This window comes from Manacus candei, unplaced genomic scaffold (genome assembly GCF_025592945.1).
Source record: "Manacus candei isolate 608988 ecotype Guabito, Panama unplaced genomic scaffold, ASM2559294v1 h1tg000065l, whole genome shotgun sequence".
NCBI lineage: Eukaryota > Metazoa > Chordata > Aves > Passeriformes > Pipridae > Manacus > Manacus candei.
Window position 1 is genome coordinate 11143520 of NW_026138113.1, and position 12027 is coordinate 11155546.

At 40.8% G+C, this 12027-nt stretch overlaps 1 protein-coding gene across 2 annotated transcripts in view; it reads right to left on the reverse strand.

Moving 5' to 3' along the window:
• Window positions 1-12027, reverse strand: part of RHPN2 (rhophilin Rho GTPase binding protein 2) — a 29750-nt gene that overhangs the window by 14188 nt on the left and 3535 nt on the right. Inside the window, exons 2-3 of one of the 2 annotated variants that reach the window (XM_051805985.1) lie at window positions 5671-5786; window positions 1723-1851 (exon numbers count right to left, since the gene is read on the reverse strand). In XM_051805985.1, coding sequence (XP_051661945.1) covers window positions 1723-1851; window positions 5671-5786 — 245 coding nt within the window. Of the gene's footprint in view, window positions 1-1288; window positions 1618-1722; window positions 1852-5670; window positions 5787-12027 lie in introns of those variants that run through there. The other variant, XM_051805986.1, reaches the window with a different exon arrangement.

The window sequence follows — 12027 nt, forward strand, 5'->3', positions numbered from 1 at the left end:
ACCAGCATTTGTCATTCGAAGGAATTGAATGTTTATTTTTAACACAGCTGAGGCATCACACCCACAGAGCCAACGTCATGGGAGCACTGAGCAGTCAGGGAGGTGATCCTGGATTTCCAGAGCCCAGGACAAACAGTATCACACTTCCCACTGCAGCTGAGGTGTGTGCAGGCAGGGGGAATGCCAACCCTGCAGGGCAGCCCATAACCCACGGGTGTGCCCTCACCTTAAGGACTGCAGGCACAGCACTCAGAGAACAGCTACTAATAACTGTTTGCTCTTAGAGGCTGCAGAACAGCTACAGATAAGTGAATTACCTCAGCTTTTGAAACATAAAAAGCATTTAGAGCTTAGACTGAACAACATCAGAGAGGTAAAATACCTTCAAAACAGACTGGGGAAGCAGGATTAGGAGAGAATAATAAGCATACTGCTGTCCAGCCTCAAGGATCCTGCCTGCCTTGGGGTCTGACCTACTGCTCACCCTGCATTGAGAACCCAAGTGTTTTTAATATTCCTTAGCTAGAAGAAGAAATAGTACTTGTGGAGTCCTGCTCTCATTTCCACAGCCATAACTTTCATAGTGCTCTCTGCGCTCAGAGGCATCTATGAACACCAGTACAATCTTGGGCAAAAAGAAAACCAAACAAAAAAAAAAAAAAAAACAAAAAAAAAAAAAAATAACAACCAAATAAACCACAGCCACACACACAAAAAAAACCAAAAAACACATGCACAAAGACCCCAAAAACACACAGACCCCCAAAAACACAAAGACCCCCGAAAACCCACACACAAAGACCCCCAAAAACCCACAAAGACCCCAAAAACCACACACACAAAGATCCCCAAAAAACATACACAAAAAAGCAAACAAACAAAAAAAAAATCAAATAAAAAAAACGAAACGTTTTTGCATTGAATAGTTGTCAAAGTTTGCCACGGAGGTGGAAGGCAGGAACTTCAGCACAGGTTTCTTTCTGAGAAAAACTAAACATAGATATTTTTCATCAAGCCAGCATTCAGCTGAAAGCTGGCCCACTGGAAATGTGCTTTATCAGCCCCTCTACATTAAGAATTCCTTGTAATCCACCTGGAAGTTAACACCTAACTGAGGACAGTGCCAAGAGGGACTCAGACCTGCAGCATGCAGGCAATGAATACTTGGAAGTCTTATCTTTGAGGAATCCATTGCAATTTAAAAAATTCAGTGGAACCTTGGAAAAATTCAGTTTCATCTACTTAAAATATGTGAATTTGTCACTGAAGGGCACACATTAAACATTACCTGGTCTGCTCTGAACAACAAACCAGTGTTGTACTTCTGTTCTGAAGAGGGGGCTGTTGTATGCAGCACACTGGAGAAGATATACTGTCATATCCCCAAGTTTGCTCACTCTGCACTGAGCCCATGAGCCATTCCAGCACTGGGAATTCTGCTCAGTGCCATGTTCCCAAGTACAGCCCCAAGAGCTTTCAGCTCCTCCCTCAAAGGAGCTCCATATCTAAGGACTGGTGGAACATTCCTTGCCCAAGTGAAAGGCAAATATGCAGACTAACCCTTAGTCAACAAATCTCCCATCAGATATGTTCTCTTCCTATCCAGCTCCCTGTTCTCTCACGTGGTTATTGTCCAACATTCACACTCCCCTGGAAACAACTTTGTTTCCAAGGGTAAACAGAAGATCTGTTAATAATTGAGTAACTTGGCTTTATACTTACTCTGCATTTTGATAAACTTCGACTGAGATATTAAGTCCTTCCAATTCCTCCTTTAGGATCTGCAGGTCTGAGTTGACAAAGCTCAGTTCCAGCAGCACCTGCTCTCGTACTTTGTTGTTGGTGGTTGCTCTGCAGAAAGAGACACATCATTTTTTTAGTGCTGGGGAAAAGGTTTCCCCACAAGCTCGGCTGACCCCTTGTCAGCATTCTCAACATTTCTAAGATTTTTTTTTTATCCCCTTTACGAGATGATACAAGACCTCAGTTTCAGATTTTATTTTCTGTCGAGAAAGTGCCTGGGATAGTTTCCAGATAACTGCACATGCCACAGAAGGTTTGCTAAATGCTAATTTTTTGGGGGTTTGATTAAGGGTCAGGCTTCTTTTCAGATACATTAATCAACAAAACTAAAGCATTAAACAGAATCACTATCCTATTTTCAGATTATGTGATTTTTTTTTTCTGAAAGAAGACAGGAGGGTGGAGGTAGGAGGGGTCAGGAGACATTTTTTCAAAAGATACTTCCCCACTTTATAAATTAAATCAAGATCAGTTGAGACTTCTGATCTTAAGAATAAAAGAACAGTTACTACAGAAAGATCTACTGGTAGAAAGATATTTCTTTTTAATACAAGACAACTTTCTCTATAATTTCATTTTGTTGCATGTAAATGATTTTTTGTTTCTTGTTTCCTTTGCCATTTATGTTTTTAAATCCCAACATTTTGAACTGCTGGCATGGTGGATGGCAGTATCTAGCCCCCCCCCAGCTTTTCTGTGTATTCATATCACAATTTCTAACCTGATTCTCCATATAGAGAATTTATGAGAACATTGCTCTTTCCAAGAGACTTAAACCATCTGTATCCATAACCACAGATATGAGTTTAAGATAAAAGGTCTTGATCTGTACCCACAGATACAGATATTATACCCTTTGAGTCCAAATCCTAGACAATAATAAAATTTATTTTAAATTTGCAGCATTTTGCATTTATCTTTATTTTAAGACAAAATTCACCTTCATAAATATTTAGGAACAACTATGCCATAAATCTAGGCTGTACTTGGAACAGTCCTCCAGTTTTATGGCCCCCTGTGTGAAGAACCAGTTATTCCAAGGCCAAAATTCTAAGTTTGCACTTCTTATTATAAATTAGTTATCTGTGAATTTTCTATGTTGTACTTTAATGAATAACTTGGATTGCTTAAATTAAGCAACGTTAACATTTATTACCATAATAAGACAAACTTGACACAAACATAGGGTGGAATGGATCTTCCTCAGTAAAGGCAGCACTAATAAATAATAAATATAAATAAACTCATAATAAATAATACATAATAAATAAAACAATAAATAAATGGGCAAGCCTTGATGCTACAAGCATTTTAATCATGGCATATTAAGGCTGTGTGTTTAGTCTGGTTTACCACCCTCCACAGGAGGGATTCCAATACCTTTTTCAGAAACCCCAATGCTCCCTCCAGGTCACCTTCTCTGTTGGCTCTCTTGCTGTAACATCCATGTCAATTTAGAGTTCCTTTGATTACCTTTTTATGGGTTTTTTTGCACTGTAGACATTCTTTGTAATGACAAACAGCAAAAGGCAGCAAAGGGGCAACGTGATATCATTGAGACCCACATAACTCTACTCTGAATTCTATTTTAACTCAGATTTTCCAGAACAAAAGACAATGAAAAGGAGTGGGAGACTTTCAGAAATTCTAAAAACAAAAGCCTTTGCACTACATGGATCATTTGCCTCAAGCCTAGCATTTACTTTCAGCCAAAAGTAAAGAAAACTGTATTTCCAGCTTTTTCCCAAGTCCTACTGCAGAAGGCTCCTTGTGGACAGCAATTGTTTTTTTTCCTTTTAGAACCTGATGAAATTCAAATAGAGTCTGAAAATCTAAAGCTTGTTGATGTTTTTCTTTAGGAGACTGTAAATACATCTAGCCATGTCAACTATCTATTTTTAAAATTCCTTCTTTCAAAGAACTAACAAGTTTTAATAGTCCAACAGATGTAAATTCACTTTAGATTTCTAAAAACTTAAGGAATAAATCTGATCCTCTTTCCTTAAGTAGGCTTAGTTCCCACTCTTGTAAACAGCAACTTCAGTATTTCAGCAGTTAATACTGGCATCAGAAGCTGAACTTTAGGACAGCTTTAAGTTGAATGTTCCCAGTGTCACTTTGGACACTGCTCATCTCCTCAGCCCTTACAAAACACTCCTCTCCTGAGCTGACAAGCAAAACCAGGAGCTGAGTGAACAGTGCTCAGTTTCAAATAATAATTTTGCTAAACAAACAAAAGGTAGCAAAAGACTCTAAGTCTTACTCCTGAATCAACTACCAGAAAAACAAAACAAAATTAAGTCAGTCAGAGGCTAAAACTACCTAAATTTTCAACCTGTCCCCTCTCGTGCAAGAGTGGAGATAAAGGGAGGTGACAAGCAAAGGGCAACCTATCAATTACAGCAGGTTTAAGAAAACTGAATTTATCCAAGCATTTTCACTTCTTTAAGTATACTTCCTAGATTTGGTTCTTGAAGAACCATTGTTGTTCCAGTTGCAGAGAAACAGACTCTACAGGAGACTATTGCAGATGAGAATTGAGAAAATTTCCAGTTCTTCTGTGCCCCAGGGGGATGGATTGGCTGTTGGAAAGCTACAGCACTGTTTGCTAAGCAATTAATCAAGGCCTGTAACAGCCTTAAGACAGGACCAACACAAGGCTATTCCTGTGGGGACACCCAAACAAGGAACCATGTCCTTAAAAAAAAAATTTGTGGACAAAATACAATAGATGAAGAGCAGAAGCTCTTCCGGTTACCTCCAACTTCAGGAGAATTTGGTGGCAAGTGTAACCCCAAAGTACATCTGTGCTACCCTGCTACTCCTGTGCCATCACTACATGGAATAAAGGAGGCAACTGATGGTCCTTTCCACTGCAGGGCACAGAGCTAAAGGATCTTGGAGAAAGCAACTGCACAGGGGCACTTGGCTTTGATTTGAGGGGTAAAAGGACTCATTCCAACATTCACCACCTGCGACTCCCAGAACGCTTCCATCAACGCTGCCTCTGTACAGTCCTAAACATCCACTGGTCAGATGATGTGACCAATCCATCTGTTCTAGAACAAGCAGCAGTCACAAGCATTGAGGCCATGTTGCTGAGAACACAGCTGTGCTGGGCAGGGTACGTCTCCAGGATGAAGGACCAACCACCCCCTCCCTAAGATCCTGCTTTATGGTGAACTTGCCACCGGCTGCCACAAGAGAGGAGCCCCAAAGAGGAGATACAAGGACCCCCTGAAACAACATCTCAGCCTTGGCCATATTGATCACCATAACTGATCTACTCTGGCCTCCAATGGGGAGGGCTGCAGACACACCATCTATAACGCTGCTGTCTCCTTTGAGAACGCAGCAGGATCACCCTGGAGGAGAAAAGACAACACAGAAAGAATCGTGTCTTGCAGAATTTCCCACCTAAGGAGTCTTTCTGCTGTGCCTTTTGCAACCAGACGTGTCTATCTCGTATTGGCCTTTTCAGCCACCAGTGTGCTTGTACAAATATGGATAGAGCCCTTCCCAGATCTTCCTTTGCGAAGCCTGGCTATGACAACATTCATGACAACATTCAGGAGGTTCCCTGGCCATCATCACCAGCAATAAAGCTGAACAAAGAGAGCCACCCAAGACAGTGTAACATTGAGCTGTTTACTACAACAAAGCAGCGCTGAAAGAGAACTTGAGAGCAGGTAAAGACTCCTTAGAGCTTCAGCTTGAAAAAACTTCGGGGCAATTCACAAAGCATCCAGCAGCGATTGATGCAGGTGACCGGGAAAAAAGAAACTGCTAAGAGACCTTTACAAAATTAAAAGAAAAATTTTTTTAAAAGCATATCTTGGAAGAGAATTAGCAAGCCATGCCATTTACCTTAACAGATTTTCAGCACCAGCTCTCATTCTGACTGCTCTTAAGATCTGCTGGTTCAGGACAGCTCTCTGATTTTGCAGTTTGCTTCGTCCAGTCTCGGCAAGAGGATTGCATCCCTGGAATTAAGAAAACAAGGTTTTTTGTTGCTGTTGGAAGACACTTCAGAGGAAGTAACAGAACGTTAGTAGCATGGGCTCTGTTTGAATATAAATTAACACAATTACTTCAATGACAGTGTTTCTTCTCAGACTTGGTCATTAGAAATAAAAGAGACCGCACGACCACAGTGTTTAACGTTTAAATCCGGACAGAAAATATTTGTTTTAAAGCTTAAATACAGGTGTGAGACAGTCTGTTCTCCCCTAAAAAGATTTTCAAGGTATTTTGCAAATACAACCCAATTTGACAGAATATTATTAAGCATCCTACAGATGCTCATAAAAAAGCAGTACCTGGCAAGGTAGGAACTCCCATCAAAACTTCTGCTTAACCCTTGCAAAAGATCCGAGTTCCATCCTGGGATATATGCAGGCTTGAAACACAGCTCTGTCAAAATCAGGCTTTGGTGGCACCACTGCTCACAGTTTTAAGAACCTTTCAAAGGATCTCTGCCCTTTCCTTCTGGTGCTCAGACCTTCAGTACAACTCCTACCCCTCCTTCCATCTGAAACTTATGAAAATAGAGCTTGACAGGGTGAGATGATGATTTTACCTTCAGACATTCATGAAATTAAGCCCTTAAGAAGTGTGAAATCCAGAATTCCCAAGAATGCTCTGGTATATGTGCACACCTCACACAAGAACAAGACTCAAACTACTGAAACCTGTGTTTGAGCAGGACTGAATCATTGTATTCTGGTGAGCACTGATAAGCTAAAACTGTTACAGATGAATAGGACTGCATGGTTGCCCTTTTTTTTAAGGGAAACACAAATTTAACACCGTTTTAAATAGGTAAGAAGTTTCCCTTCCACACTTTTATTCTTTGCCCCCGCCACCGCTCTTAAAAAAAAAGAGACAGCCAGCACATCCCTGCAGCCTTAACTACTAATTCTGAAGCAATTATTTGCTTTTTATTGGTTTTATAACCACTCAGCTTTTAAGCCTTACCCTTAAATAACGAATGTGGCCTCACCCGATGTCATTACAAAGCTTATCAGACCTATTGATTGTGTCTTACGCAAGAAGGAGGCTCAGATCTCTCAACACAAGTCTTCTCAACTACTCCAACCACTAAATTATGCACTATTTTGAACATCTCCCTCATAGTTTTGACTAGAAAAACTTAATTTTGATATGAGCATTTAAAAATCTCTCAAGGAGCTCTAACTATGAGTGGCCAAGCGTTGATATATGAGCACAGCAAAAGCAAGCATTTAAATAGGACAAGAAATTCTGATCATCTGCTTGAAGTTCAGTTATTTGGGTTGTCAAGTGAAAGCAAACTGACCTGACAATAGAGAAATGAGCTGATCAAACCAGATTACACTAGTTGGACTGAGAAAGCACACAGCCCAATATTGTTAATTTTAAATCACTAGTTTGAAAAGCCAGTAGTAAATAGGTAAAATGACAGGAAGCTTGTGCAAACATCTTCAAAAGCACCATTTGACAGACAACCTGAGAAAACCACACCACATTAAATTACTGACATTGCAGAAATGTTTCTGCATTGAAGTACCACTTGCAGCACAGCCCACACTTGGGAGTGCAATGGATCCTCTCTTTGTTGAGAAACCACTCCCAGCGAGCACAACACAGGGCAGATGAACTTCTTACTGGTGGGGACACACACAGGGAGCAAACTCCTTCATCTCAGATTAAAAGCAGTCCTTTACCAAATACTTTGTGTTCCTTTACATGCCTTTATACACAGAGACATAAGCAAGGCACACTTTAGTGTACACATGGTCTTATAGACACAAGCTGCTTTCTGCTCTCAGTCTGTTCCTTTTTCTGGGATGCAGCCATTTTTCCTACTTTGCTTCTTCTTCACTTTGTGCTGTGTAATCTTTTCTGCTACTGATATTCAAATCCTCATTTCCTTCCATTCCATCCATGCCATTTTTCATTTGAACCTCACCAATTACTTCCTCTTGCTCTTAGGATTCATTTTGAATACTCAATTCTCATCTCAGGCCCGTCATCTCCATATTCCTGCACAGCTATTTTCTTCCACTTCTTTCTTGGCCATTCAGTCCAAGCATCCTTCTTAAACACATCCTTGCCTTGCCCTTTTTCTCATTTTTTCTGTAAAGCTGCAGCTTCCTTTTACAACTCCCTGCCCTTCCTGTGTGCCAAACATGTTTGATGACATCATTCAAATACTTTTTTGCAGCTCTGCTTCTGGGAAATTTTTTCAGGAAGATCAACTGCCTGACTCCCAAGCCCATGAAGCTCCTGGAATGGGCTGTTCATTTTAGTGAACCTTTGATCAAGCTCCAGCCCACAATTCAAACAAGCTCCTATTGAACAATGAGTGCAAAATGTCAATGATCCTAAACTCTGTGCAAAGAGAAAAAGAGTCAGAGAAGTTTCCCTGCATTTCAGGTTCAGGAATAATCTCTGTATGAAGCTTTAATGCAAGAACAGCCCTGGGCCCTAAGAGGACAAGCACTTCTTGGAAAATGTTGCTTTTTGTATCTCCTACACAGGGGATGAGGACACTCAGCTAGTCTGTGTTCATTTGCAGGCTTAAATTCTTTATTGTAATCAGGCTGCCACAAAACTGATGGATACAGGACAGTGAAATCATAAATATCTGGAAAAAAACCCCAAAATCATGGGAAATACACAATCTGGAAAAGATATCCCCTTGTGTAAAGCACAAATTCTGTGTAACAAAACGTTATTTAGCAGCCAAGTTCAAGCAAGTGCTTAATTTTGTTTTCCTCCATGTAGAAGATCCCTTCTCCAGACACCATTTCTATCTGGTTCACATTTACACAATCCCAAGAATGTTAACATTCAGTTCATTACAATAAATGGAAGCCAAACTTCCCAGTGGTTTCCACACCTGCTGTTTCATTTCTTGTCAACAGGATACTAGATGCTTCATTTAATTACTGTTTATTGCTTTGCCAAGCCAAGCAAACCTGGACAGTAAACTGGATTTTACCCTGGCTTATACACTACCAGTAAAATTCTTGATTAAACAGCAACAAAAGAATGGTTATTACTAAGGAAGTTGTAAAAATAACCAAGAATGGAGTATAGTTTAAGCTTTCATTGCATGAAGGAGCCTTAAAATCCTGCAGTCTGAGGGGTTTAGCCAAGTTTGTGGTTTTCCAAGTTCCTAAACTCTAGGCCTTGAGAAATTACCTGCCACAGAGGGAAGACAGTATGGGTCTGTGAAAAGTATGGTTCCCCAATAAAGAAAGAGTTGTATTTAATTTGGAGGTCAGGAAGCTCCTTCTTCAAGAAAATGTCAGAAATCCAGTCGTGATGGACACAAAAATCGGGCCTCTGACAAACAGTGAGTAACAGCAGTAAGTATTTGACATTAACATAAATATTATTTATGAAGTAGTGGTTTGAACTTCCAGGATGAGTCACTGTCTGAAGGTGACACAGAGTTGAAACTGGGTGTGCTTCCTTACTTAAAAGAAAACATTCCTTTCCAGCCAGAGCAACCTGTGCTGCTTGTCAAGCCCAGCAGTGGATGCAAATGGCCCTGTCCTCCAGCTATTCAAACACTACCTACAGAACTTATGCACATAACTTCTGTGGCTGTAACAGAAATGGCAGCAAACAGCATGATTCACACCAGTGTTTCTAGGACTGATCCCAAGTCATGCTAAATTGTTATTTCCTTACCTTCTTCAAGGATTATAATTAACGTTTCTTTTTGCATATTCCTACTACCACAATTTTGATAATTTAGCTGTGTGCTATAAATCTTCCAGAAGCACAAGTTTTATTTGAGGGTTTTATTGTTGGGTTTGGTGGGTTTTCTGTGGGTTTGTTTTTTTTTATTTAAAAAAGGGGAGAAGATCTGGTCTTCCAGAGCCTAATCTACTTGTACCACGAACAAGTATTTTACAGTTTCAAGTGCCTGGCCCCAAAGATTAATATAAAGTTAAAGAGCTAATTATTGTATTAAATTCCAAAGATGTATTATTTCCCATACAACACTCCATCTTGTCACACCACTCACAAAGCGAAATTAAAATTAATATTTCATCAGAGACATCTCTCTTGGCTAACCCAGTTTCAGGTGATTCTTCGTTTCACATGAAGGCCTACTTTCTGGTTTAGGTTTCATGAATTCATATATAATGAGTGGATCTGGGATGACAAGTGTATGAATCACTGCAATATTGTTTCTATCCTGCCAGACAAGCGGAAAGAGAACAAACAGGCAAATAAATATTCCCGTGTCAATGCTAATGGTGATGGTTGCCTGGCTACTAATGACTTAAAGAGAACCCCAGGAGCTAAACCACAGTAGAAGGACAGGTGCAGCAGGTTGGGAAACTGATACATTAACCACAAGTGGGGGGAAGCCCTGCAGAAATAACCCCAAAAGTTAAGGCAGAGAGTTAATGAGGGAAGTGCTGATTCACAAGCTGTTCCCATACCTATCATCTTCAGCCCTGTGCTTCACTCGTGGAGCTGCTCAACTGCTGATTTCAGCTTCTCCCCTGGCATGGGGGACTCATACACAGTCTGTCTTTCTGAATCATCAGCTTGGGCTACGTGGGAAATATCTAGGCTCACAGATGAACCAAAGCTTTAAGAAAGGGAAGAGAAAAGAAAACAGCATCTCCCTTTGACTGATCAGTCTAAAGCTTCATTAAGCCAGCTGTCCTACTGCTCTGCCTCCACATAGCACAGTGCACTGCTGTCCAAAACCACCAAACTGAGCCAGAATGCTTCGTGTTGAGCCAGCAGATGCTGCAGAAAAGGTAACCTTGGAAAACGAGCTGTGGCTTTTTGTTAGCATTTATTGCAACTTCCTGACTGATGAGGGAAACTGGAGAATTTATGGCCAGTGTAGGGCATTACAAAGCAGCAAGCCAAGGTGGGAAAATATCGCAGAAAGAATCTTGTTAGACATCTCTCCTTGCTGCTACCCACCCAAAAAACCAACCAAGCAAGCAAGAAACCAGGCAGGCACAGCCCTACTGACAGGTCATCACTGATATTTATACTATGTTATAAATATCACGAGTTCTGGACGTTGATGTGTTTCAGGGATATTTACTTTGTGAAAACTTCCTGGTCAAGTGGAGTGGTTGCTGTAATGGAAAAGGAGGAAAAACAGAAGGGGAGAACAGCTTGGAGAAGCAAGCTGTTTCTCTCACAGGAATTCAAAGGTAACTAAAGGAACTAAAAGGTAACTAGGAAGAGGTCTGAGAGGCCAAACAATCCACAGACCCATGGCAGGCTTAAACAATAACTTCCCCTTAGGTGGGAGAAGCATCTGGCATAAACAAAGCAGCAACAAGGACGGATCTGCTTTAATCACTGTTGGTCTGTTGAAAAATCCTTCCCGTCTAAATGCCTTGCTCTACTTTCAAAACAGATGGTTCTTTGCTCTTCTCATTAGTTTTGTCATTATTTTCATAGAGAAAAAAGACTGGGGGCAGAACTTGGATGAATGTGCAGGACATGCATGGCTGATCCTGCCAGTAACAGTGAAAGAATGTGGAACTGCACACAGAGGAGGTCAAGGTACGAGGCTGATGGTCCCAGAGCACAGGCACAGTTTGCCCTGGCAATGTACACTGAATTAAGCTACCCACATGGATGGCCAAGGTAAACTCAACAGAAGCAGAACCAATTTCCTGGTACATTATCTTCACTGAAACTAAAATGTTCCAGGCAGAAGCTCCATCTTCTTTTTGATGGAAAGTAAGGTGCTTCTTCCACTTTGCCATATCCTCTTCAGGATACCAGCAAGGATATTTTTGGGTGTTGCCTGCTTTGCTTCTAAAAGTAAAATGCTTCTCCCAAGTTTGGTTGCAGCTGATCAAATGGTTTAAGAGGGTTATTTTGGGGGGGAGATGTAAGGGGAAGGGAGTGGGGGCAACAGTGACAGAGTTATATGTACCCTGTGTGGTTCCACAGGTAATCTCCTTAAAATTAGACAATTTAAAACAAACAAACAAACAAACACCAAAACCCATACATGCATCTGAGACAGCTCAAAACATCTTATAAGTCTAAGGAAAATTTAGTTTTGCCTATATAAATTGCAGGCCTTTGCCATGGAGATAATGGAAAGAGGTGGGGCAAGAGGAAGAGGAAAAGGTTCCTCCAGAGCAGCTGTGACATCACTGGAAGGGAATAGGAAGGGCAAGTCTGAGAAAGGGTGCAAGTGGACTGCAGTAGCTGCTACCCATCATATCTCAG